This window comes from Scyliorhinus canicula, chromosome 6 (assembly GCF_902713615.1).
Source record: "Scyliorhinus canicula chromosome 6, sScyCan1.1, whole genome shotgun sequence".
Classification (NCBI taxonomy): Eukaryota; Metazoa; Chordata; class Chondrichthyes; order Carcharhiniformes; family Scyliorhinidae; genus Scyliorhinus; species Scyliorhinus canicula.
This window is the reverse complement of record NC_052151.1, coordinates 67,120,710-67,148,533: the sequence shown is the minus strand read 5'-3', so window position 1 is coordinate 67,148,533 and position 27,824 is coordinate 67,120,710. Positions and strand designations below refer to the sequence as shown.

The 27,824-nt window shown below is 46.3% G+C and overlaps 1 protein-coding gene across 4 annotated transcripts in view; it reads right to left on the bottom strand.

The window, feature by feature from the left end:
- Positions 1-8,749: 8,749 nt before the first annotated feature.
- Positions 8,750-27,824, bottom strand: part of LOC119967209 (vacuolar protein 8-like) — a 126,288-nt gene continuing 107,213 nt past the window's right edge. For 3 of the 4 annotated variants that reach the window (XM_038799429.1, XM_038799430.1, XM_038799431.1), the window contains 4 exons: positions 22,199-22,313; positions 13,814-13,948; positions 11,499-11,624; positions 8,750-9,180 (listed from right to left, as the gene is read on the bottom strand). In XM_038799429.1, coding sequence (XP_038655357.1) covers positions 9,041-9,180; positions 11,499-11,624; positions 13,814-13,948; positions 22,199-22,313 — 516 coding nt within the window. In that variant the 3' untranslated portion in view covers positions 8,750-9,040. The remainder of the gene's footprint in view (positions 9,181-11,498; positions 11,625-13,813; positions 13,949-22,198; positions 22,314-27,824) is intronic. The other variant, XM_038799432.1, reaches the window with a different exon arrangement.

Sequence of the window (27,824 nt, the reverse complement as noted above, 5' to 3'; positions counted from 1 at the left end):
TTGTACCGGTCTGAACCCCCGGTGGAGGGGGGGGGGGGGGGGGGGGGGGGGCAGGTGGAGGGACCGGGGGCGCCGATTGAGCTCGAGGAGCTGGTCACTAGGATTGGCAGCATGCAGTCGGGGAAGGCGTCGGGGCCAGATGGGTTTCCGGCCGAATTTTATAAAATGTATGCGGACCTGTTGGGCCCCCTGTTGGTTCGGACCTTTAACGAGGCAAGGGAGGGGGGCCCCCCAACTATGTAACAGGCGCTGATTTCCTTGATCCTTAAGCAGGACGAGGACCACCTGCAGTTTGGGTCATATAGGCCGATCTCGCTGCTAAATGTAGACGCCAAGCTGTTGGCGAAGATCTTAGCTACAAGGATAGAGGATTGTGTGCCAGGGGTCATTCACGAGGACCAGACGGGGTTTGTAAAGGGAAGGCAGTTGAATACCAACATACGAAGGCTTCTGAATGTCATTATGATGCCAGCTGTGGAAGGGGAGGCGGAGATAGTGGTGGCATTAGACGCGGAGAAGGCCTTTGATAGGGTTGAGTGGGGGTATCTGTGGGAGGTGTTGGAAAGGTTTGGGTTTGGAGAGGGGTTTGTCAGTTAGGTGAGGCTGCTTTATGAGGCCCCGATGGCGAGTGTAGCCACGAATAGGAGGAGGTCGGAGTACTTTCGGCTGCACCGGGGGATGAGACAGGGGTGTCCCCTGTCCCCCTTGCTCTTTGCGTTGGCAATTGAGCCCCTGGCCATGGTGTTGAGGGAGTCGGGGAACTGGAGGGGCCTGGTGCGGGGTGGGGAGGAGCATTGAGTGTCGCTTTATGCGGACGACCTGTTGCTGTATGTGGCGGACCCGGTGGGGGGAATGCCGGAGATGATGAGGATTCTTAGCGAATTTGGGGGCTTTTCTGGGTATAAGCTCAACCTGGGTAAGAGTGAGCTGTTCGTTGTGCACCCTGGGGATCAGGAGGAGGGGATTGGTAGGCTCCCACTGAAGCAGGCAGGGAGGAGCTTTAGGTACCTGGGAGTCCAGGTGGCTAGGAGCTGGGGGGGCCCTGCACAAGCTTAACCTCGCAAGGCTGGTGGAGCAAATGGAGGAGGAGTTTAAAAGGTGGGATATGTTACCGCTGTCGCTGGCGGGTAGGGTGCAGTCCGTCAAGATGACTGTGCTCCTGAGATTTTTGTTCCTGTTCCAGTGCCTCCCCATCCTTATCCCGAAGGCCTTTTTTAGGAGGGTTAACAGGAGTATTACGAGATTTGTATGGGCGCATGGGACTCAAAGAAGGGTGAGAAGGGTGCTTTTGGAGCGGGGCAGGGATAGGGGAGGGCTGGCGCTGCCCAACATCTGTGGGTACTATTGGGCTGCCAACGCAGCGATGGTGCGTAAGTGGGTAATGGACGGGGAAGGGGCAGCATGGAAGAGGATGGAGATGGCGTCATGTGTAGACACGAGCCTGGAGGCACTGGTAACGGCGCCTTTGCCACTCCCTCCAACGAGGTATACCACGAGCCCGGTGGTGGCGGCTACCCTCAAAGTTTGGGGACAATGGAGACGGCATAGGGGGGAGGTGGGGGGGCTCGATGGAGTCCCCGATATGGGGGAACCACCGGTTTGTTTCAGGGAGCATCGATGGCGGGTTTCTGTGCTGGCACAGGGTAGTTATTAGGAGGTTGAGGGACCTGTTTGTGGATGGGAGGTTCCCCCCGGGGAACATGTTTAGGTACATGCACGTTAGGGCGTTTGCCAGGCGGCAGGTGGAGGGGTTCCCTCTGTTGCCCCCACGTGGGGTACGGGACAGGGTGCTCTCGGGGGTGTGAGTTGGAGGAGGGAGGATTTCAGACGTGTACCACGTAATGCAGGAGGTAGATGAGGCCTCGGTGGAGGAGCTGAAGGGTAAATGGGAAAAGGAGCTGGGTGAGGAGATTGAGGAGGGGACGTGGGCGGATGCCCTGGAAAGGGTGAATTCCTCCTCTTCTTGTGCGAGGCTTAGCCTCAGACAGTTCAAGGTGCTACATAGGGCTCATATGACTGGGACGAGGATGAGCAGGTTCTTTGGAGGCGAAGACAGGTGTGCTAGGTGCTCGGGGAGCCCAGCAAACCATGCCCATATGTTCTGGGCATGCCCAGCGTTGGGGGACTTTTGGAAGGGGTAGCAAGCACGGTGTCGAGGGTGGTAGGATCCAGGGTTGAGCCAGGCTGGGGACTCGCGATATTTGGGGTAGCAGCGGAGCCGGGAGTGCAGGAGGCAAAAGAGGTCGGTGTTCTGGCCATTGCGTCCCTAGCAGCCCGGCGTAGGATTTTGCTTCAGTGGAAGGATGCGAGGCCCCCAAGCGTGGAAGCCTGGATCAATGACATGGCGGGGTTCATCAAGTTGGAGAGGGTGAAATTCGCCCTGAGAGGGTCGTTGCAAGGGTTCTTTAGGCGGTGGCAGCCTTTCCTGGACTTCCTGGCAGAACGGTAGGGAAATAGGCCGGCAAGCAGCAACCCGGGGGGGGGGGGGGGGGGGTGGTTTGGTTCGGTGGGAGGGAGAATTGTGTACATGGGTTGTGTGGTGAATGAGAATTCACACGGTATTATAATCTGTATATATATGCGTCAATATTGTAAGTGCAGTTGCACTATCTGAACACCAGGGGGAGTAGCTCTGGGAGTACTCGAGAGTTTGTACTGGGCTCCTCCCTTGGCTCCGCCCAGGACTCCTCCCCCTGGAGCTGCTGTATAAAGATCCATGCCACAGGGTTGGTTGTTGTTCTTTGGTTTTTAATATGGTTGTCTTGTCAATATTGTTTTGTTAAAAATCTTAATAAAAATTATTTTTTAAAAAAGTTTCCTCCCTCACTTCTAAAATGGGGGGGTGTTACATTAGCTATTTTTCAGTCCTCTGGGTACCCCTGTGCCTCCAGGGATTCCTGAAAGATCACCACCAATGCCTCCACAATCACCTCAGGTATCTGCTTTAGAACCTTGGGTTGTACTCCATCCAGTCCAGGTGATTTATCCACCTTCAGACCTTTCAGTTTCCCCAGAACTTTCTCTTTATTGACGACCACAACTCTCACCTCTGCCCCGTGATTCTCCTGAAGTTCTGGCATCCCACTGGTGTCTTCCACTGTGAAGACTGATGCAAAGTAGCTATTCAGTTCCTCTGCCATTTCTTTGTTTCCTATTACTACTTCTCCAGCCTAATTTTTCAGTGATCCAATGTCTATTCTTGCCTCTCTCTCTTACCTTTTTATTTACCTTTTATATATTGAAAAAAACTCTTCCTATCTTCTTTTATATTACTAGCTACCTTACTAGCCCCCCCTCCCCCTTATTGCTTTTTTAGTTGTCCTCGGCTCGCTTTTTAAAAAAAATATTTCTTTATTCTCCTACCTTTTCGCATTTTCTTCCAAATTTACATCCACCAACAACAAACAATAATCAGTAACAAATATGTCAATCCCCATATCAATAACAACGATCCCATCCTCCCACCAACCCAAAACATTCATCCACATGTTCACATAAACAACTGACAAAAAGGTATCAGGAATCCCCCATACCCCCCAATAACACCCAATGCCTCCCTCCCCCCCCCCCCCCCCCAGCCCTCCCACCCACCCCCCAACTAATGTTCGATGTTATCCAGTTTTTGAAAGTGCAAAATGAATAATGCCCATGAATTGTAGAACCCCTCTATCCTTCCCCTCAGGTCAAACTTAACCTCCTCAAGAGTCACGAATTCCAACAGATCCCCCCCGCCACACCAGGCCACAGGGTGGAGAGGTTGCTCTCCAACCTATCAGGGTCCACCATCGGGCGATCAACGAGGTGAAGGCTACAACATCTGCCTCCGCACCCGTTTCCAGCCCTGGCTGCTTCGGCACCCCGAATATGACCTCCCGAGGGGCCCAGGTCCAGTTTCACGTGCACCACTTTAGAAATTATCTTAAAAACCTCCTTCTAGTAATCCTCTAGCTTTGGCAGGACCAAAACATATGAACGTGATTAGCGCCCCCCCCCCCCCCCCCCCCCCCCCCCGCAACGTTCACACACATCTTCTACTCCTTCAAAGAATCGGCTCATCCTCGCCCTCGTGAGGTGAGCTCTGTACACCACCTTCAGCTGTATCAGCCCCAACCTCGCACACGAGGTGGAGGCATTCGCTCTCCAGTGCACCTCACACCAGAACCTCTCCTCCATATCCTCTCCCAACTCTTCCACTCACTTTGCTTTGATCCCTTCCAGTGGTGCCTTCTCCTCTTCCAAAATAGCTCCGTAGACTGCTAACACTACCCCCTTCTCCAGTCCCCTGTCGTCAGCACCTCCTCCAGCAATGTGGAGGCCGGCTCCTCCGGGAAGTTCTGTATCTCCTTTCTGGCAAAATCTCGAACCTGCATGTATCTAAACATTTCCCCCTGCTCCATCCCATACTTCGCTTCCAGCTCCTTCCATCCTGCAAACCGACCCCTAAGAAACAAATCTTTTAGTGTCTTAATCCCCTTCTCCGATTTCCGAAAATTTCCATCCCACCTCCCTGGCTCAATTCTGTGGTTCCCCCAAATCGGCATTTCCCTTGACCCTGCCCCCAACCCGAAGTGTTGGCGAAACTGCTTCCAAATTCTCAATGAAGCTATTATTACCGGATTCCGAGTACTTCCCTGGGGCTATCGGGAGCGGCGCTGTTGCTAGTGCTTTCAATCCTGACCCCTGCACAAACTCTCCTCCATTCTGACCCACTGGGAATCAACCTTTCTGACCCAGCTCCGCACCTTCTCCGCATTCGCCGCCCAGTAGTAATACATCCGGTTCGGAAGACCCAAACCCCCTGCTGCCTTCCCCTCTGTAGCAGCACCTTTCTAACTCTGGCCACCTTCCTTCCCCAATCTCTCTGAAAAAAGCCTTTGGCAGGAAAATCGGCAGGCATTGAAAAATAAACAGAAATCATGGCAACACATTCATTTTAACCGCCTGTACCCGACCCGCCAGTGACAGGGAGACCATCCCACCTTGCCAGATCAGCTTTCACTCTCCCCATCAAACTAGAAATGTTGTCTCTGCTTGCTTTTAAAGGCTTCCCAATCCTCTGGCTTCCCACTAATGACAGCCATGGTTGCCTCATCCTCCCCTTAGCTTGTTTCCTCCTCCTTAGGATCAATTTCTGTTGTGCCTCACGAATAACTCCCAAAACCCCTGCCATTGTTGTCCTACAGTTGTTCCTGCTAGGCTCCCCTTCCAATCAACTCTGGCCAGCTCCTCCCTCATGTCTTACATCTGATTTCAGCTTTTTCCTCTCAAGCTGCAGGGTACATTCTACCATATTGTGGTCACTGCCCCGTAAGGGTTCCTTCATCTTAAGTTCCCTGATCAAGTCTGCCTCATCACACATCACCAAATCCAGAATTGCCTGGTCACTAGTGGTCTCTGTCACAAGCTGCTCAAAAACCTATGTCTTAGATATTCCACTAATTCCTTTTCTTGGGATCTGCTACCAGCCTGATTTTCCCAGTTCACCTGCATATTGAAGTCCCCCATGATTATTGTAATATTGTCTTTTTTACATGCCTTTTCTATCTCCTGATTTATTTTCTGCCCACATCCTAACTATTGCTAGGGAGCCTGTACATAACTCCCATCAGGGCCTTTTTACCGTTGCAATCCCACAACTCTATTCACACAGATTCTATGCCTTCTGATCCCATATCAAATCTTGCTATTGATGCAAATTAATTCATTATTAACAATGCAACCCCACCACCTTTTCCCATCTGCCTGTCCTTTTGATAGGATACATATCCTTGGATATTGTTGTCAAAGGACAACTTGGAACAGGTGGCCCTCGTGGGATGGGCTCGGGGGGTTGGGGGGGGGGGGGGGGGGGGGGGTGCTGTTGTTGACTGTGGTAAGGGAAAAACAGATCACTGGGAGAAATTAAAATAAATTGATAGAAATAAAAATAGGGTGAAATGGAGGAGAGAGTTCACAGTTTGAAGTTGTTGAAGTCAATGTTAAGTCCGAAAGGATGTAACGTGCCTAATTGGAAGATGGGGTGCTGCTCCTTCAGTTTGCGCTGGGCTTCACTGAAACATTGCAGCAGGCCAAGGACGGACATGTGGACGTGAGAGTAGGATGGTGAATTGAAACGGCAAGCAACAGAAAGGTCTGGAGCCTTCTAGCGGACATACCAAAGGTGTTCTGCAAAATGATCACCTAGTCTGAGTTTAGTCTCTCTAATGTAGAGTAGACTGCATTGGGAGTAGTGAATACAATGGACTTGATTAAAAGAGGTGTTTCACCGGAGAAGAGTGCTTAGGCCCTTGGCTGGTGTGCAGGGAGGAGACAAAGGGGCAAATGTTGCACCTTCTACGATTGCACGGGAAGTGGTGAGGTTTTGGGGGTGATGGAGGAGTGGACATAGGAACATAAGAATTAGGAGCAGAATTAGGCAATTTTGGCCCTCGGGCCAGCTCCGCCATTCAATCAGATCCCTTTTAATCCGTTTTTTATCAGAACTATATCTATCTCCTGATTCAGACTCACCGCACTATGGGGCAGCGAGTTCCACAAATTCACCACCCTCTGCAAGAAGTAGTTCCTCCTCATCTCAGTTCTAACTCTACTGCCTCTCAACCTATGCCTGTGACCTCTTATTCTAGATTGCCCCACAAGAGTGAATATTTGGAATACGTTTACTTTATCAATCCCTTTTAGTATTTTATATACCTTGATCAGATCCTCTCTCATCCTAACCTCCAGAAAGAATAAGCCCAAACTGTTTAATCTCTCCTCAGACATCATACCTTTCATCCAGAATCAAGCTGCTGAACCTCCTCTGAACTGTCTCCAATACCACAACAATCTTCCTCAAATAAGGAGACCAAAACTGGACACAATACTCCAGATGTGGTCTCACCAACACCCTACACAATTGCAACACTTCTCTACTGTTATACTCCAGTCCTTTTGCAATAGATGTTCACATTTCATTTGCCTTTTTAATTAATAATAATATTCCTTATTAGTGTCACAAGTAGGCTTACACAATGAAATTACTGTGAAAATCCCATAGCCACCACACCACGTCACCTGTTCATATACACAGAGGGAGAATTCAGATCGCCCAATTCTACTTAACAGCACATCTTTTGGGACTTGTGGGAGGAAACCGGAGCACCCGGAGGAAACCCACGTGCACACAGGGAGAATGTGCAGACTCCACACAGACAGTGACACAAGCCGAGAATCGAACCCAGGTCCCTGGCGCTATGAAGCAACAGAGCTAACCACTGTTACCGTGCTGTACCTACGTACTGACTTTCTTCATGAATAAAGAAACCCAGACTCCTCTGGCCAAATGCACTTTTAATCTGCTTTTCATTTGGATAATAACTTGCCTTTCTAATTCATTTGCATTCATTTGGATAATTTCATTTGGATAATAACTTGCCTTTCTAATTGTTCGGCCAAAATGGATAACCTCTCACTTATCCACATTAAACTCCATCAGCCAAATGTTGGCGCAGTCTCCAAGGCTATCTATATCCGTCGTAAAATCTTTATCTCCTTTTCACTGACTGCCTCCATGCTATTTTAGTATCATCCGTAAATTTTGCTATGATACACTCTGTCCCTCCTTGCAAATCATTTGTATGGATTGTAAACAGTTGAGATCTGAAGACTGACCCCTGCGGCACCCCGTTAATTCCAGTTCGCCAGCCAGAGGACCCATTTATCCTGACTTTCTGCTTTCTAACAGTCAGCCAATCCAGGGTATCCCAGATGCAATGTTCCCTATGGAATGCTGATTGGGGGGGGGGGGATGAGGGGAAGATGTGTTTAGTGGTGGGATCATGCTGGAGTTGGTGGAACTGGCAGAGGATGATCTTTTGAATGCAGAGCCTGGTGGGGTGTAAATTGAGGACAAGGGTCATTCTGGCAGGGAGGGTAAAGGGCGAAAGCAGAGGTATGGGTGTTGGGCTGGACACTTGAGTGACTTGGAGGGGAACTTCAAGGTGGTGGTGTTCCCAGGTACCTGCTGCCCATGTCCTCCTAGCGGTCATGGATTTGGAAGCTGCTGCATAAAGAACCATGGTGAGTTCCTGCAGGGCATCTTTTATATGGTACACATGGCTGCCATTGTGCATCGGTGGTGGGGGGATTGAATGTGGAAGGAATCAATTGGGTTACTTTGTCCTGGATGGTGTCAAGCTCCTGGAGTGTTGTTGGAGCTGCAAGTTGAGAGTATTCCATTACATCCCGACTTTTGCCATGTAGATGGGGGACAGGCGGTGAGTTACTCGTCATGAGATTGTAAACTATATATTTATAACTGGCAGTTACTAGAAATCTTACTCCCAAAACATAGAAATTAAAAGTTTACAAAGCAAATAATGCTAAATGGAAATATTATATTGATCTGATTTGCAGAATCCTGATCTTTAGTGTTCTTTAATATTAAATCAGCTTGTGATAGAATTATTATTATGCACACCTCTTTAATATGAATACGAGCAAGAAGTGAAGTTCAAATATTTGTCCATGGCGTCTGTAATTTGGTGAATAGTAGAAGGGTTTGTCCAGTGTGAAGTTACCGTGCCTGGAAAGGTTAATTTCAAAACAGCTTTCAAACCATGAGTTAAGGATTTGTTTCTTTAAATTTAAATTTCTTTAAATGCTGTGTGCTGAAGAAAAAATACTGCAAGCCTCTAAATAACTTTCTTACTAAATCTAGGCTAAGGGATAAACTGAACATCCAAAGCAAGTTAATCACCCCTCATAGTTCATTTTATTTGAAAAATGCTTTATTATTGGCATCAAATGGAGTACATCTATTAAAGCCAAGAGAAATTGAATTTTTATAAATTTATGGAGTGCGCCAATTGCGATTATTATTTCCAGGTTTAAAACATGGGCTAAATGAATAAGCCATAGGACCTCAATGAAATTAAGATGTGTTTGCAAATATTCCTTTACTTTTCTTGTGTTCTTTGTGTTTTATTTGTGTTCCTGAGGCACAGTGAACTCTTGGGTATCATCAGTAACATTGAAAAAGTGACAGTTACATTATGCATTATATCATTTGTTTTTGGTCTCCCTCTTTGGGGAATAGGACAGCTTGAAGTAGTTGCTCTGTTTCTGCTGTTTGCTGACAAACCCTGTTGAGTTGCACCATCAGTTTCCTTTCACTGAACACTTCTGCAAAATGAGCATCTGAGGAAAAAGCAATGTTTGAGTTAACTGGAAGCTATTTCAAGGCAGCATGTAAAGTTGATGAAGCAAACAATTAATGCTATTCTGCACACATCAAACAATCAACATTCTTTCATTCCTGGCATAACATTTTTTAAATCATCAGGTAACAAGAAACATTTTAAAATATAAATTTAGAGTACCCAATTATTTTTTCCAAGAAAGGGGCAATTTAGCATGGCCAATCCACCTAACCCAGGGGTGGGCAAACTTTTCCGTGCAAGGGCCACATTCAGAAATTCACAATTTTAAAGGGCCGCATAGTATATTAATTAATAGTCCCGGTTGTAACCAATTAGCGTGCGGCATATACCTCAGCGCTTCCCCTGGCGGCATCCTGCCTTTAGCCCTCTTTTTCTCTACTTTTCAAAAATGGCGCTTCACCCGGTTATGATTCTGGGCGCCTCATATAGAACAGTACAGCACAGAACAGGCCCTTCGGCCCTCAATGTTGTGCCGAGCAATGATCACCCTACTCAAGTCAACGCATCCACCCTATACCAGTAACCCAACAGCCCCCCCATTAACCTTATATAAAAAAAAAAAAATTTTTTTTTTAAATCTTTTTTAAAAAGAAATTATTTTTATTTTTTTTTGATGACTTGATCTTGGTGGGCCGCATAAAGACCTTTGGCGGGCCGCATGCGGCCCCGGGCCGTAGTTTGCCCACCCCTGACCTAACCTGTACATCTTTTGGGTTGTATGGTGAAACCCACGTGAACACGGGGAGAATGTGCAACCTGCACGTGGACAGTGACCCGGAGCCGGGATTAAACCCGGGTCCTCAGCGCCGTGAGGCAACAGTACTAACCACTATGCCACTGTGCTGCCCTGACAGGAAATATTTATAATTTTTTGATTTAACTTGCCCTCGGAACTCAGTGGGTAAATGTATCTTTTCATGTGGTGGTAGGTTCAGCCTGTATTTGTCCCAAGTAGCTGTTGGGCCACCTTGGACTACTGTAGACTGCGTCATCATAGAATCCCGACGGTGCAGAAGGTGGCCATTTAGCCCTTCAAGTCTGCACTGACCCACTGAAAGAGCATGCCACCAAGGCCTACTCCCCCACCCTATCACCATAACCCCAACTCACCTTTTGACACTAAGGGGCAATTTAGCATGGCCAATCCACCTAAACTGCACATCTTTGGACTGTGGGAGGAAACCGGAGCACCCGGAAGAAACCCACACACACGGGGAGAACGTGCACACTCCATACAGAAAATCACTCAAGGCTGGGATTGAACCCGGGTCCCTGGGTCTGTGAGGCAGCAGTGCTAACCACTGTGCTGGCATGACTCATGTGACTGCTTGATACAACTGGATGGCACACAATGTTAAAATCATGCATCATGGTGGCTGGAGTTACAGATAGCAGTCTGGGTTACTAATATTGCCAGTTCTTTTCCAAATTAAATCTCAAACTTTCAAGATGGGGCTGCTTTTTCACCATTGAGACAAAACGAATGAGTTGGGATATTTCTTCTCTTCATGCCCCTGCACATTTACCAGTGGAAGCCTCCCCAGCTATTAATCAATAGGCCACACATCTGAATTCTCCCCCATGCAGTATTAACGGAAGACATAGGATTAATTTCCATTTTACGCTGACAACACCCAGCTCTACCTGACCTGGACTATTCAGCCACTGCAGAACCCTCCTCTCTGGAGTGGAAGTCCCTCAATGCTGAGGGACTTCTCAAGAAGAGAGATCCCATGCCAACACTCTGTTCATCCATTACCGATGTCCCCCAGTATCCTTATATCCAAATCCATTCCTGGCCTTAATCCTTCCTTCTCTTTTATTGACTCTCTAAGCATCTCCTCCTTTTGTGATATTGTCCATTTGTTTGAAGTGCTTTGGGTCATTTGCTACATTAAAAGTGCTAGAAAAATGTGAGTTATGTTTTGGTTGTCAACCCTTCATTCAAGCTTTGCCCTCCTCCACCATTAGTGATTATGCATTCAACTGTCAAGGCCCTAATCTATAGAATTCCCTCCCTAAATATCTTGCCCTCTGTCACTTCCCTTTTAGGACATTCCTAAGAATATAACTCTTTGAGCAAACTTTACAACAACTATCCTAGTATTTGCTTTTGTAGCTCTGTGTTATTTTCTGCTCCAGTGAAGCACCTTGGGAGATTTTACTGTGTGAAATGTGCTATTTAAATGCCAGTTGTTGTTTAACTGCCTCTTGTGACTAGATTCAATGAACCATAACTTCCCACAGACCAGATTTCAAGGTAGAACGAATTTTAAGGCAATAATTTGTTTTTACCTTTTCTGAGATTCTGTATAGTTAAAAGACCCAGATGTTGGAATCTAATTTCCTGATGTTTGAGGAAGTGTAAGACGTAACCAACAATCTCCCTGGCATGTGGTCTCAACAACAAGGAAAACATTTCTGTAATGGAGACAATCAAATGAATCATTACTCACTAACGAATGAACTCTGGTTGAAAATGGTATGATTTGCAACATTGAAAAACTGACACATTGTGCATTATATCATTTGTTCAGCTCACAAAAACTCATTAAAAGTTATTTAAATTTTGTTTCTGGGTGAAGAAAATGTAACGTGAACATCATAAACGTATTGAAGGGCCAATTTGAAGTGTTTCTTCGTTGAATCAATTTGATGCTGAAAGTTGGGTTATGCGTACGTACATGCAAATATATAGGGCGTGAATCAGCGTCTGGTTTCGGGCACATTTTGCGGGGTGTTTCTCGGTTTTACCATGCTATTTATTAGCACTTTGCCGGTGTTTTGGGCTGGTGAGCTTAACTTGCTAGCGGGAATGGTTCCTTGCATATCGGGATGCCATTTTGACCGGAGGCCCCGATCTGAATCCTCCCCTCCTTACCTTCTGCCCGCCCATCCCCCCACACTGAACACTGCTGCAAAATGAGCCCCCCCCCCACCTCCCCCCGCGCCTTTCCGGGGCCCCTGGCACCTCCCCTCAACTCCCCTCTAGTGAGCAAGGCCCCCCTGGGCCTGACTCCTGGCTGTGTCAACCTGGCACCTGGGCACATTAGCACTGGCAGCCTGGCACTCTAGTAGTGCCCCAGGCAGTGCCACCTGGATACCCTGGCTGTGCCAGGTTGCATTGCTGGGGTGCCTTGGTGGCACTCAGTGTGCCAGGCTGGCAGTGCTAAGGTGCCAGGGTGCTATCCTGCCTTGTCCCCAACCACCCAAATGGCCTGCGTGACACCCCCTCCCCAAGGTGCCATGGTTTGTGGAAACAAGTGCTAAATGGAGTCAGGTTGCGGTCTCTCAGGTGCAGCCATTGACTTCTGGCCACTGGGTGAATATGGTGTCCTGGTATTTAAATGAAACCAGCAAGGGTGAGACGGAACGAGTTGGGTGACTCACAACTGGCCCGCTGCCTGGCGAGGAGCCCAATTTGGGGCTACTGTGGGATTCACTGTTGCGCCTGGCTCTGTGCTGGATGCTTCGCGGTAGCTGATCAGGCCCATAAATTAGGAACAGGAATAGGTCATTCGACCCGCTCGAGCCTGCACTGACATTCAGTAAAAACATGGCTGATCTCATTTTAATCTAAACTCCACATTCTCGCCTACCCCCAATAACCTTGCACCTCCTTGCTTATCAAGAATCTATCTGCCTTAAAAGTATTCAAAGAATGTACTTCAACCGCATTTTGAGGAAGCAAGTTCCAAAGGCTCACCACCCTCAGGAAAAAAACTCTCTTAATCTGTTTTATGTCCATTCGAGGCCCAATTTCCAGTGTGAAGACTGGGGAAGTTCAATGTTTTCAATTCCTATATTACTAACTGGCAAAACCCTGAGAATTTTCCGTGAGGTAAAACTAAGTCTTTGAAGATTGCTAATAGGTATGGCCTGCCCAGAACAGTTTGATTGTGACTGCTTCAAATTTGTTCAGCATTCAATTTGTGTTGATTATTGTTGTTTTGGAGTGAATATAAAACTTAAAAACTCCAGATGCCTCACAGAAAGTACAATACTCTTGTTATTGCCATACAAAGGATTATTGTCCTTTTTGTAAAACTAGTTGTTTCGGTCAGGTGTGTCACTGTGGCATTTTGGATCAACATAAGAGAGTTAGGAGTCTGATGCGCAATCAATGGACACGGAAACGAAGGAGTAGTCCGAATCAAAGGCTTTAATCTGCAAGCCCGGCAGCAGACGTACAGAAATGGCCTGGCTGCTGGGGAACATGGGTTATTATACCCCGCCTCGTAGGCAGATCTACCTTCCTCTCGACTAATGAGAATACAGAGAACACAACACTTGGGCCAATGGGCAGCGAGCCTTCTGCACCAATGGCAACTCACACTCCCAGGTACCGTAATACCCCTAGTCATACTACCACAGAGTCATATTGTGGTTCATACTGAAAGCTTGATAAGGAAATAACTAAATAATCTGGTTGGCTTTATACCTAATCAAAGATTACTATGTTACGAGACTGGGAACTCAGTGCATAACCCAATTACTTTTTTTCCCCTCGAAACAAGTATGCATTTTGTACAAAAAAAATTTACATGAAAGGTGACAATCGAAATTCACATGTAAATTTAGCATCTACAAGTCTTTATTTCAGATTTTACCATCTAGTCCAAGTTGGCTGATTGTACAAGCAGCGTGAAAGGAGAGATCAATATTTTCAGACTGGCTTGACAGCATCAAGAGATAAACTGCTATATTCACATCTGATTCCTGTATTATTCGTGTTCTTATTGTTTCTGAAAAAAACACACACACAATCTCTTCAACAAGGGAAAGTCAATTACTCAGCTCTATATCCAATACGTCCATAATCATACCTTACAATTTGGATGGAGGTTGGGACAGGAACTGGCAAATCAGGAGATTAATGTGGCTTGTTAGTGTGCATTTCCTTTCTCAACTGCTTTTTAATGTTGGGGTCCCTAATTAAATTGAGAATACTAAAGTTTTTTTGTGCCTTGTTGCAAAACGGAAAATGAACAAATGGTTAGAATTTGGGATTGATATTGCCTTTACTTTGAATTCCTCTGAGTAAGTTTTAATGTCAGCATTGTGTTTCCATGATCGGTTTCTCAACTCCATTTTCTTCCCTGTGTGCCATGTTCCTGGTACATTTTTTCCAAAAATATCTGTTGATTCCAGTCTTGAAAATTCCAATTGATTTATTTTCATTACCCTGTATATGAAAAAATGCTTCCTGATTTCCCTCCTAAATGGTCTTTAGGTCTACTCTCTGTCTCATCCCTTCCAACCAGTTACAACATTGAAATAATTTCAGAAGTAGTTAATTGGCTTCAAAGTGATTTGGGAAATCCTGTGATCAAGTAAGGCAGTACAGTATATAAATGTGTCATACAAACAGGAATATGCATGAACAAAGAACATGCAGCACAGGAACAGACCCTTCAGCCCTGCAAGTCTGCGCTGACCATGGTACCTTTCTAAGCTAAAACCGTCTGCACTTACAGAGTCCGTATCCTTCCAATCCCACCCTATTCATATATTTGTCCAGATGTCCTTTAAATGCCTCTAGAACATAGAACATACAGTGCAGAAGGAGGCCATTCAGCCCATCAAGTCTGCACCGACCCACTTAAGCCCTCACCCACCCTATCCCGGTAACCCACTATTGTACCTGCTCCCACCACCTCCCCAGGCAGCACGTTCCATATATTTACCACCCTCTCTGTACAAAATCTTGTCTAGAACATCAGTTCTAAACTTTTCCTCGTGCACTTTAAACCTCTGACCCCTAGTGCTTGACTCTCCTACCCTAGGAAAGAGCATCTGACTATCCACTCTGTCCATACCATTCATCATCTTGTAGACCTCTATCAGGTCGCCTCTCAACCTCCGTCGTTCCAGTGAGAACAGACCAAGTTTATCTAACCTTTCCTCATAGCTAATGCCCTCCATACCAGGAAACATCCTAGTCATCCTAGTCCTGGGGGCAGCAGGGTAGCATGGTGGTTAGCATAAATGCTTCACAGCTCCAGGGTCCCAGGTTCGATTCCCGGCTGGGTCACTGTCTGTGTGGAGTCTGCACGTCCTCCCCCTGTGTGCGTGGGTTTCCTCCGGGTGCTCCGGTTTCCTCCCACAGTCCAAAGATGTGCGGGTTAGGTGGATTGGCCATGCTAAATTGCCCGTAGTGTCCTAATAAAAGTAAGGTTAAGGGGGGGGGGGGTTGTTGGGTTACGGGTATAGGGTGGATACGTGGGTTTGAGTAGGGTGATCCTGGCTTGGCACAACATTGAGGGTCGAAGGGCCTGTTCTGTGCTGTACTGTTCTATGTTCTAAACAGCTTCTGTACCCTCTCCAAAGCATCCATATCCTTCTGGTAGTGTGGCGACCAGAATTGTACACAATATTCCAAATGAGGCCTAACTAAGGCCCTGTACAGCTGCAACATGACTTGCCAATTTTTATTTTCAAAGCCCCGACCAATGAAGGCCAGCATGCTGTATGCTTTCTTGACCACTTTATCCACCTGCGTTGCCATTTTCAGTGATCGGTGGACATCCACGCCCAGATCTCTCTGCCTGTCAGTACTCGCAAGAGTTCTACCATTTATTGTGTAATTCCTACATGCATTACCTCAACTTGTCCGGATTAAACTCCATCTGCCATTTCTCGCCAAGACTCCAACCAGTTTATATCCTGCTGTATCCTCCAACAATCCTCGTCACTATCCGCAACGCTACCAATTTTTGTGTCGTCTGCGAACTTACTAATCTGACCAGCTACATTTTCTTCCAAATCATTTATATACACCACAAACAAAGGCTTCAGAACTGATCACTATAAAACAGTGCTAATCACAGACTTCCATTCAGAAAAGCACCCTTCTAAAGCTACCCTCTGTCTTCTGTGCCCCAAGCCAGTTCTGTATGCAACTTGCCAGCTCTCCTCTGAACGCATGTGACTTCACCTTTTGTACCAGTCTACCTTGTCAATGGCTTTACTGAAGTCCATGTATACAACATCTACTGCATTTCCCTCATCTATAATCTTTGTCACTTCCTCGAAAAACTCAATCACATTAGTGAGGCACGACCTCCCCTTCACAAAACCATGCTCGGGCAGTATGGTCGGCACAGGCTTGGAGGGCCAAAGGGCCTGTACCTGTGCTGTACTTTTCTTTGTTCTTTGTTCATGCTGTCCATCACTAATAGGTCCAATTATTTCCAAATGTGAGTAAATCCTATCTCTAAGAATCTTTTCCAATAATTTCCCTAATACTGGCTTAAGGCTCACCGGCCTAAATTTCCTGAATTAACCCTTCTGCCCTTCTTAAACAATGGGACAACATTGGATACTTGCCATCCTCTGGAACTTCACCTGTAGCCAATGAGGATACAAAGATTACTGTCAAGGCTCCAGCAATTTCTTCCCTTGCCTCCCGCAGTATTCTGGGGTAGATCCCATCAGAACCTGGGGACTTATCTACTTTAATGCTTTTTAAGATACTCAACATATCCTCTTTATTAATATCAACATGACTCAGAATATCTACACACTCTACCCTATACTCCTCATACACCAAGTCCATCTCTTTGGTGAATACTGAGGCATAGTATTCATTTAGTATCTCTCCCATTTCCTCTGGTTCCATATATAGCTTCCCTCCAATAACCTTGAATGGACCAACCCTTTCTCTGGCTACCCTCTTGCTCTTTACATATGTATAAAACGCCTCAGGATTTTCCTTAATCCTGTTTGCCAATGACATTTCATGACCCCTTTTAGCCTTCCTAACTCCTACCTTAAGTTCCTTCCTACTTGCTTTATGTTTTTCAAGGGCTTCAACTGCCCTAAGTGTTTTAAACCTTACGAATGCTTTCTTTTTCTTTTTGACAAGGTTCATAATATCCCTCGTTTTCCAGGGTTCTGTATATTTGCCACCCTTATCTTTTGTCCTCACAGGTGCATGCTGGTCTGAATTCTAATCAACTGACACTGGAAAGGCTCCCATATACCGGATGTTGATTTTCCCTCAAACAGCTTCATCCAGTCAACACTCTCCAGATCCTGTCTAATGCTGTTGTAATTAGCCTAACCCCAGTCTAACACCTTCACCTGAGGACCACTCGTCCTTTTCCATAAGCAGTTTAAAACTTACAGAATTATGATCACTGTTCCCGAAATGATCTCCTGCTGAAACTTCAATCACCTGGCCGAGCTCATTTCCCAGCAACAGGTCTAATATGGCCCCTTCCTGAGTTGGGCTATTTACATATTGTTTCAAGAAACCCTCCTGGACGCTGCTTACAAATTCTGCTCCATCCATGCCTCTAGCAGTAAGTGTGTCCCAGGCAATATAGGGAAAGTTAAAATCACCCACCATAACAACCCTTGTTATGACAGGAAAGATAACGGTTGTTCATCTAGCTGGTTCCAATATCTAGGAATTGTATGCCACACTGCCTCTCATGTCCCCTTTATCGCAGTTTCACCAGGCATTTATATAACTTCAAATTTTCTGAAATCTGCAACTTAATACCGTGGGTGCCCTTTCTGATTCTTATACTGTTAGCATCCACTACTTCCCTGGGTAGTTCATTCTTTACATTTATCACCCTCTGCACAAAGTCATCTAAACCATCTTCCTATCTCTCCTTTTCAAACCTGAGAAGTTTATGGGCTGGATCCTCCACAGCCCCGCACCAAAATCCCGTTTAGCCCGGGGGCGGATAATCCATTTTAATGTGGGGATCGTGGCCAGCGCTGCTCCCGCGATTCTCCGGTCCCAATCTTCGGAGAATCACTCGCGGGCGGATTACGCGGCGTGGCTGGGGGACCATTGGCAGAGGCTCCCCAGCAATTCTCCGAGTAAAACTGGCCGAGTCGTTCTAACCACGTTTTGCCTGTCAGGAACATCGGGTGGCGGCTGCGGACTCAGTTTGCGGCAGACCTGGTGGGGGGCGGGGGGGATCGAGCACCAGGGGTGTCCTCGGAGGTGGCCGGGGCGGCGATAGGGCACCTCGGATCCGTGGGGGTGCGCCATCTTGGGGGGGGGGGGGGGGGGGCCCTACCTTTTATGAGGTTGCTCCAAGTCCGCCATGTCGCACAGGGCGGCTGGTACAGGTCATGGCTGTGCGCTTGCGTGGACTCCCGACCGGAAGTGCGGGGGCCCATATCCGCAGCCTGAGCTGCGCGAAGCACTCCGGGGCCCTGCCAGCCCCCTACAGGTAAGAGAATACATCTTGACTTTTTCAAGGAAAGTCAAGAGTGAACCGCCAGCGTAAAGGGACATAGGCCCATTTTTGGAGAATGTTCTTACAGAATCCAGGATTATCATTGAATCCCTACAGTGCAGAAGGAGGCCATTTGGTCCATCAAGTCTGCACCAACCCTCCGAAAGAGCACCCTACCTATTTACTGGTGCGCATGTTGCCCGTTCTCTTCGCCTTTGTTATCTTCCTATTGCTTTCTTCCTTATGCCCTGCTAGCCTTTTGTTTATTTTTTTGTATTTTTGAAAGTGTACTAACCAAGTTTTAGTTTCTGCAATAAAACTCAATCTCAAACTACCACTGGACCCTGGTCTCATTTGAAAATAAGAGATCCTACAGTTTGTCTTATCTGTGCCCCCGAGAATCTTGACTACTTTAATTACACATGAACGAACCGCCCAGCTTCTGCAATCTCTTTGTAATTCACGTGCTAATTGCAGATAGGAATTCAATTACACTTTGCACCATCTTCAATTTCTGCATGTCTTTTGCAATATTCATAGAATTCCTACAGTGCAGATGGAGGCCATTCGGCCCATCGAGTCTGCACCGACCCACTGAAAGGGCACCCTACCTAGGCCCACTCCCCGCCCTCTCCCTCTAACCTGCACATCTTTGGACTGTGGGAGGAAACCCATGCATACACCGGGAGAACGGACAATTACCCAAGGCTGGAATTGGCCACGGTCCCTGGTACTGTGAGGCAGCAGTGCTAATATGTTCAAAATCATGGTTGTCACCATGTCCTAGACAACCATATGGGCAGGAAGTGCTTTTAGATTCAGAAACTTGAGCTTCGGGTTTCAGAGAGCGAATAACGACTGAATGAGTCATTGTGGCTCATCCGGGAGGCTGAGAGGTACGTGGATAGCTAGATCAGAGAGGTGGTCACACAAAACTTAAGGGTCTAGAGGCAGAGAGGGAATGACCACCAAGCAGTCCAAAAGGACTGGTCAGATGGTTCAGGAAGTCCCCTGGGGTCTTGCCCGGAAATTGGTTTTCCATTTTGGAAGCTGGTGAGGGGGCTGGTTCCTCAGAGGAGGGCAGTCAGAGCCAGGTTTGTGGCACTATGAGTGGCTTGGTGTACAGAAGGGTAGGAAGAAGAAATGAAGAGCAATAGTGAGAGGAGATTCATTAGTTCGGGGAATAGGTATTTCTGTGGCCGTAGATGTGACATCAGAGTGGCATGTTGCCTTTCTGGTGCAAGGGTCAAGGATGTCACAGGACATTCTTATTTTTTTTAAATTTTAGAGTACCCAACTATTATATTTTTCCATTTAAGGCGCAATTTAGTGTGGCCAATTCACCCACCCTGCACATCTTTGGGTTGTGGGGGCGAAACCCATGCAAACACGGGGAGAATGTGCAAACTCCACAAGGACAGTGACCCAGGGCCAGGATAGAACCTGGGACCTCAGCGCCGTGAGGCAGCCATGCTAACCACTGTGCCACCATGACAGGACATTCTTCTGGGGGAGACAGAGATTCTGGGTCCATGTTGGTACCAATTGTACCAATGAATCAGGCAGGAAGGGGGTCAGAATTTAAGGAGCTAGTTAGAAAATTAGCCAGCAGGATTTCCAATGTAATACAGAACCAGCACAGTGCAGAATGAGGCCATTTGGTCCATTGAGTCTGCACCGACCATCAGAAGGAGTACCACACCCATGCCCACAGATTCCGCCCTATCCCCGTAACCTCATCCAACCTTTCGGACACTAAGCGGCAATTTATCATGGCCAATCAAACTAACCCGCACATCTTTGGACTCTGGAAGGAAACCAGTGCACCTGGAGGAAACCCACGCAGACACGGGGAGAAATTACGAACTCCACATAGACAGTCACTCGAGGTCGGAATTGAACATGGGTCTCTGGCGCTGTGAGGCAGCAGTGCTAACCATTGTGCCACCATAATCTCTGGATTACTCCCAGTGCCCCATGCAAGTAAGTACAGAAATAGATGCATAAACCTGATAAATGTGTGGCTGGAAAGATGATGTGGGAGGGAGGGCTTTAGATTCCTGGGACACTGGGAGTGATTCTGGGTGAGATGAAATGAAATGAAAATTGCTTATTGTCACGAGTAGGTTTCAATGAAGTTACTGTGAAAAGCCCCTAGTCGCCACATTCCGGCGCCTGTTCGGGGAGGCTGTTACGGGAATTGAACCGTGCTGCTGGCCTGCTTGGTCTGCTTTCAAAGCCAGCGATTTAGCCCTGAGCTAAACATGTTTGTCAGGTCCTCAACACATCAAAAGAAGTTAAGTGTTTTCTGCTGAGAAAAAGAGGAAGTGAAAAACGTCTCCCCTAGATGGATGGCACAGTGGCATTTAGGCTGTTAAAGGACTAGGTGTCTTGATCTGAACATTGGGGGGAAGAAATGCCTGAAGCTTTCAGTTAGAGTAAAAAAGCAGATACCTGCTGTTGGAGTGCATTGATCGAAAGGCCATTTGTTGCAGCTTAGAAAAGAAACATGAGCCATCTATTCCTGCAAATTCAATTGACTTCATTGTTGACAGTTATTACAGCTGAGCCCATTATGAAATCTTGGCTGAGTTTCAAAGCTCCAAATCCACTTTTCTCAGCAAGACTGAGTTAACATTTTGATCGACTGATTTAAGAGGCAATCAAAGGATTAAGTGCTGTGCTTCGTGAATAGAACTTTATTTTTATTTATAACAGCTTGACCACTTGAGGGGATCTGAATTTTTTGAATGAGATTTCATCTTAGTATTATGGGTGTATGAGTGGCAGCTCTCTTAAGAACACCATAAGAACATAAGAACTAGGAGCAGGAGGAGGCTATCTGGCCCTTCGAGCCTGCTCCGCCATTCAATGAGATCATGGCTGATCTTTTGTGGACTCAGCTCCACTTTCCGGCCCGAACACCATAACCCTTCATCCCTTTATTCTTCAAAAAACTATCTATCTTTATCTTAAAAACATTTAATGAAGGAGTCTCAACTGCTTCACTGGGCAAGGAATTCCATAGATTCACAACCTTTTGGGTGAAGAAATTCCTCCTAAACTCAGTCCTAAATCTACTTCCCCTTATTTTGAGGCTATGTCCCCTAGTTCTGCTTTCACCCGCCAGTAGAAACAACCTGCCCGCATCTATCCTATCTATTCCCTTCATAATTTTAAATGTTTCTATAAGATTCCCCCCTCATCCTTCTAAATTCCAACGAGTACAGTCCCAGTCTACTCAACCTCTCCTCATAGTCCAACCCCTTCAGCTCTGGGATTAACCTAGTGAATCTCCTCTGCGCACCCTCCAGTGCCAGTAAAATTGTGCTTTATGTCTTCAACATCGCCATATGGCTCCTGAGGTCTTCCCGTAGTGAATACTGGGTGAGAAGCTGTGGAGGGGCCATGGTGGTATGAGGAGCATGGAGGATGCGTTGAAGGGTGAGAGCTAGAGGGCCTAACAGACATTTATTACCACTGGGCCAAAGTCTCAGAGAACTGAGGACGGCGTTTTAGAATTTGTCCGCCTCTATGGTCACCTCTGAACTGCCTCCAGATGCAACTGGGCCAATTCTATCCTGCCCCCAACTTCCCAGAATGAAACTATGGTGGGCGATGCGCACGTTTAAAGGAGATGGGTGTGCTGAGGCAGGAAATTTCCCAACTCAAATTTCCTGCCTCAATGGCAAAAACCTGGCCCTAAGAATCTGAAAGAAAATGAAAAATTGTTGATGACTACCTACTGATTGCATAATTGCAGAATAGAGATGAATGAGATAATATCTTTACCATGCTGTGTGAGCTCAGCAATGCAAATTGTCACATACAGTAAGGACTCGTCATGAATTCTGAGATGACTGAGGGCCTGCAGCACAGCCACAACACATTGACTGTCAATAATAGCCTGAAACACAAATAAAAATGACTTTTTATTAAAATCAAAACTTAAACCATGATCAAGGATTATTTTGATTTTTTAAATTAAGTCACCCATGAGCTCATCACATTTAGTGAGGGAGTTAGGAAGGCAGTTGCTTGTGGGAAAAAAAAGAGGATGATCCGGGTGTTAAAATGAAAAGGCTCTGACAGAAAAGTCTTTGATGTGGTTAAGCCAGCTCCAATCAGTGACGACTAAGGCAGCTGTGAAGAAGTACAATCAAGTTTGTGCCCCTCTGACTTGAGGGAATGCAAATGGAGAATCAATAGACCAACAGAAATGGGGAATAGTGATTTGTTTTGTCCGGATAAACAACGAGGAACAGCGGGGTGAAAGGCAGACCTGGAGAGTTAAAACAGTGGGAAAAGGGAGAGCCACTCACCATACACAGAGTGGGAAAAACAAAGAGTGATATTACAGGAAACCGGTAAGTCGATTGACTGGTAAGTAGCTGCTAATTTGCATTACCTATTTTCTTTCCGTTACGGTAAAACAAAGAAATATTTTACAGATTAGGAAGACTAAAAACCAGCTGGAAATTTAAGTTAAAGAACCAAATTAAAAACTAATTAAATAAAACGGAGACGCAAGGCCAGGTGATATGTTTTACCTGCATGATGTGGGAGCTGGTGGGCTCCATTGTGGTTCCGAGTGAACACATCTGTAGTAAGTGTTCGTTGCTTGGGGGAACTTCGGTTCAGAGTTGATGAGTTGGAGTCTGAGCTTTGGACGCTGCGACACATCAGGGAGGTGGAGAGTTACCGGGACGCTGGGTTTCAGGAGGCAGTCACATACCTTAGATTAACTACCTGGAATTCGGCCAGTGGTCAGGGACAGGAGGGTGTGGCTGCGAGTGAGGTAGGTAAACGGATCCAGGAGCTAGGGTTGCAGGAGCCTAAGTTTAATCTCATCTGGGCTGCAGCGAAATTGGGAGTGGGAGGGTAAAGATCAAGTTGTCATGGTCCAGGGTGGCATGTAGCGCAGTGGTTAGCACTGGAATTACGGCACTGAGGACCCGGGTTCAAATCCCAGCCCTGGGTCACTGTCACTTGATTGGGGAACTTAAGATGAAGGAACCCTTAAGGAGCAGTGACCACAATATGATAGAATTCACCCTGCACTTTCAGAGGGAGACACTGGAATCAGATTAACTGTTTTACAATTGAATAATGGTGGTTACAAAGACATGAGGGAGGAGCTGGACAGAGTTGATTGAAAGGGGAGCCCAGCAGGGAAGATAGTGGAACAGCATTGGCAGGAGTTTTTGGAGGTTATTCGGGAGACACAACAGAACTTCATCCCAAAAGGAGGAAACATGCTCAGGGGAGGGCAAGACCTCCATGGCTGTTGAGGGAAGTCATGGACAGCATAAAAGCAAAGGAAAGCATATCATGTGGCGAGGATTAGTGGGAAGCCAGAGGATTGGGAAGCTTTTACAAGCAAGCAGAGGACAACTATAAATGCAATAAGGGGAGTGATGATGAAATGTGAGTGTAAGCTAGCTAGTAATATAAAAGAAGATTGCAAGAGGTTTTTTGTTTTTTTTCTTAAAATTTCGAGTACCCAATTCACTTTTTCCAGTTGTGGGACAATTCAGCGTGGCCAATCCACCTAGTCTGCACATCTTTGGATTGTGGGGGTGAAACCCACGCAAACACGGGGAGAATGTGCAAAGTCCACACGGATAGTGACTCAGAGCTGGGATCGAACCTGGGACCTCGGCTTCGTGAGGCAGCTTCTAACCACTGCACCAACCTGCTGCCCCGCGAGAGGTTTTTTTTGATGGTTAAAAGATAAGAATGGACATTAGACCACTGGAAAATGAGGCTGGAGAAATAGTAATAGGGAACAAAGAAATAGCAGAGGAACTGAATAGTTACTTCACAGTGGAGGTTACCAGTGGGATGCCAGAACTTCAAGAGAGACAGGGGGGCAGAGGTGAGTGTCATGACCCATCACTAAGGAGAAGGTTCTGGGGAAATTGAAAGGTCTGAAGGTGGATAAATTACCTGGACCAGATGGACTACACCCCAGAGGACTGGAAAATGCCGAATGTAAGACCATTGTTTAAGAAGGGAGGGAGGTAGAAGACAGGGAATTATAGGCTGGTTAGCCTGACTTTGGTTGTTGGTAAAATTTTAGAGTCAAAGAACAAAGAAAAGTAAAACACAGGAACAGGCCCTTCGGCCCTCCAAACCTGCCCCGACCATGCTGCCCGTCTAAACTAAAATCTTCTACACTTCCGGGGTCCGTATTCCTCTAATCCCATCCTATTCATGTATTTGTCAAGATGCCCCATAAACGTCACTATCGTTGCTGCTTCCACCACCTCCTCCGGCAGCGAGTTCCAGGCACCCACTATCCTCTGTGTAAAAAAACTTATCTCATACATCTCCTCTAAACCTTGCCCCTCGCACCGTAAACCTATGCTCCCTAGTAATTGACCCCTCTACCATGACTCTTAACTCTGTCGATGCCCTCATAATTTTGTAGACCTCTATCAGGTTGCCCCTCAACCTCCTTTGTTCCAGTGAGAACAAACCAAGTTTATTCAACCTCTCCTCATAGCTAATGCCCTCCATACCAGGCAACATCCTGGAAATCTCTTCTGCACCTTCTCTAAAGCCTCCACATCCTTCTCGTAGAGTGGCGACCAGAATTGAACACTATACTCCAAGTGTGGCCTAACTAAGGTTCTATACAGCTGCAACATGACTTGCCAATTCTTATACTCAATGCCCCGGCCAATGAAGGCAAGCATGCCGTATGCCTTCTTGACTACCTTCTCCACCTGTGTTGCCCCTTTCAGTGACCTGTGGGCCTGTACACCTAGACCTCTCTGACTGCCAATACTCTTGAGGGTTCTACCATTCACTGTATATTCCCTACCTGCATTAGACCTTCCAAATGCATTACATCACATTTGTCCGGATTAAACTCCATCTGCCATCTCTCAGCCCAAGTCTCCAAACGATCTAAATCCTGTTGTATACTCTGACAGTCCTCATCGCTATCTGCAATTCCACCAAACTTTGTGTCGTCCGCAAACTTACTAAACAGACCTGTTACATTTTCCTCCAAATCATTTATATGTACTTCGAACAGCAAAGGTCCCATCACTGATCCCTGTGGAACACCACTAACCACAGCCCTCCAATTAGAAAAGCACCCTTCCATTGCTACTCTCTGCCTTCTATGTCCTAGCCAGTTCTCTATCCAATTATTAAGCATGACGATCTGGAAGAAGGAACTGAAGATATTATTGCTAAGGTTGCAGATGATGCAAAGATATGTAGAGGGGCAGGTAGATTTGAGGAAGTGGGAGGGTGGGGGTTGCTGCAGAAGATCTGGAACAGGCTAAGAGAGTGGGGAAAGAAGTGGCAGATGGAATACGATGTGGAAAAGTGAGGTTTTGCACTTTGGTAGGAAGAATGGAGGCATAGACTATTATCAAACTGGGAAAAGGCTTAGGAAATCAGAAGTACAAAGGGACTTGGGAGTCCTTGTTCATGATTCTCTCAAGGTTAACATGCAGGTTCAGTCGGAAGTTAGAAAGGCAAATACAATGTTAGTATTCATGTCGAGAGAGCTCGAATACAAGACCAGGTATGTACTTTTGAGGCTATATAAGGCTGTGGTCAGACCCCATTTGGAGTATTATGAGTAGTTTTTGAAACCCATATCTAAGGAAGGATCTGCTGGCCTTGGAGAGAATCCATGGAGGTTTGCAAGAATATACGCCAAAATGAAGGACTTGGCATATGAGGAGCGGTTGAGGACTCTGGGTCTGTACTCGATGGAGTTTAGAAGGATGAGGTGGGATCTCATTGAAACTTACAGAATACTGAGAGGCCTAGATAGCGTGAACGTGGAGACGTTTCCAAGACTCGGAGAAACTAAAACCCAAGGGCACAGCCTCAGACTGAAGGGACGATGCTTTTGAGATCAGGAGGAACTTCTTCAGCCAGAGAGTGGTGAATCTGTGGAACTCTTTGCCTCAGAAGGCTGTGGAAGCAAACTAACTGTGTGTTTAAGACAGAGCGAGATAGGTTCTTGATCAATAAGGGGATCAGGCGTTATGGGGAGAAGACAGGAGGATGGGGATGAGAAACCGATCAGCCATGATTGAATGGCAGGCAGCACGGTGGCACAAGTGGGTAGCACGGTTGCCTCACGGCAACGAGGCCCTAGGTTCGATCCCGGCTCTGGATCACAGTTGTGGGGAGTTTGCACATTCTCCCCATGTTTGCGTGGGTTTCGCCCCCACAACCTAAAAGATGTACATGGTAGGTGGATTGGCCACGCTAAATTGCCCCTTAATTGGAAAAAATGAATTAGGTACTCTAAATTTTTTTGGAAGAAAAGAAGTCATTGATTGGCGGAACATAGAACATAGAACATTACAGCACAGTACAGGCCCTTCGGCCCTCGATGTTGCACCGACCTGTGAAACCCCTCTTAAGCCCATCTACACTATTCAGGGGCCTGTAATCCAAGATACAAGTTATGGTTTCGTAGTTAGAAGGGAAGTCAAGACTGATTGGCCAGAAGAATGGTCTTGGGCCTAGAACAGGGGTGGGCAAACTTTTCCATGCAACGGCCACATTCAGAAATTCACAATTTTAAAGGGCCGCATAGTATATCAAGTAAAATAATTAATATTTAAAATAGCCAAAATAAAAGGTTTTTAAAGAAAAAAAAGCAATTAATTTTTGTTAATTAATATTTTAAAGTAGAAACTTTACATGAAACACATTTATTTGAAAAACAAAGTAACTCCGTTTAAAGAAAAAAAGCAATTAATTTTTATTAATTAATATTTTAAAGTAGAAACTTCACATGAAACACGTTGTGCCAAGCAATGGTCACCCTACTCAAGTCAACGTATCCACCCTATACCAGTAACCCAACAGCCCCCCCCCCCTCCCCCATTAACCTTAAAATGTAAAAAAAAAGTTTTTTTTTAAAAGTTTTTTTTTATGACTTGATCTTGGTGGGCCGCATACAGACCTTTGGCGGGCCGCATGCGGCCCGCGGGCCGTAGTTTGCCCACCCCTGGCCTAGAATGTTCTGAGGACCTCCAGTTAGAGATATAAATGAAGGTTAGATTGTCGTGAGGATGCTCTGAGCACTCTTCCTGTTCGCCAATAGTTGCAAACATTGGTTTAGATGTCATTAGTTGTGAAGATCCAGGTGTACATACTTGGCCTAAATGTTGCAAAGGGAAGATATAAGAATAAGGGCTAATCACTGAGCTCTGTGGACCCATTCACCGATGCGACAACACACTCTGTAACTGATTATAGAAAGCTCACAGAAAAGAAAGTGTAAGTTCATCAATCCTGTGCTTCCCCTGGAGAGCGGTGTTTGAAACACATAGGCATGAGAGAAGATACATCGTACAACGCTGTGCTAGTAATTTTCTAGCCTGTGCACCATTTGAGTGTGATGCCTGCTGGTAATACAATGATTGGTGAA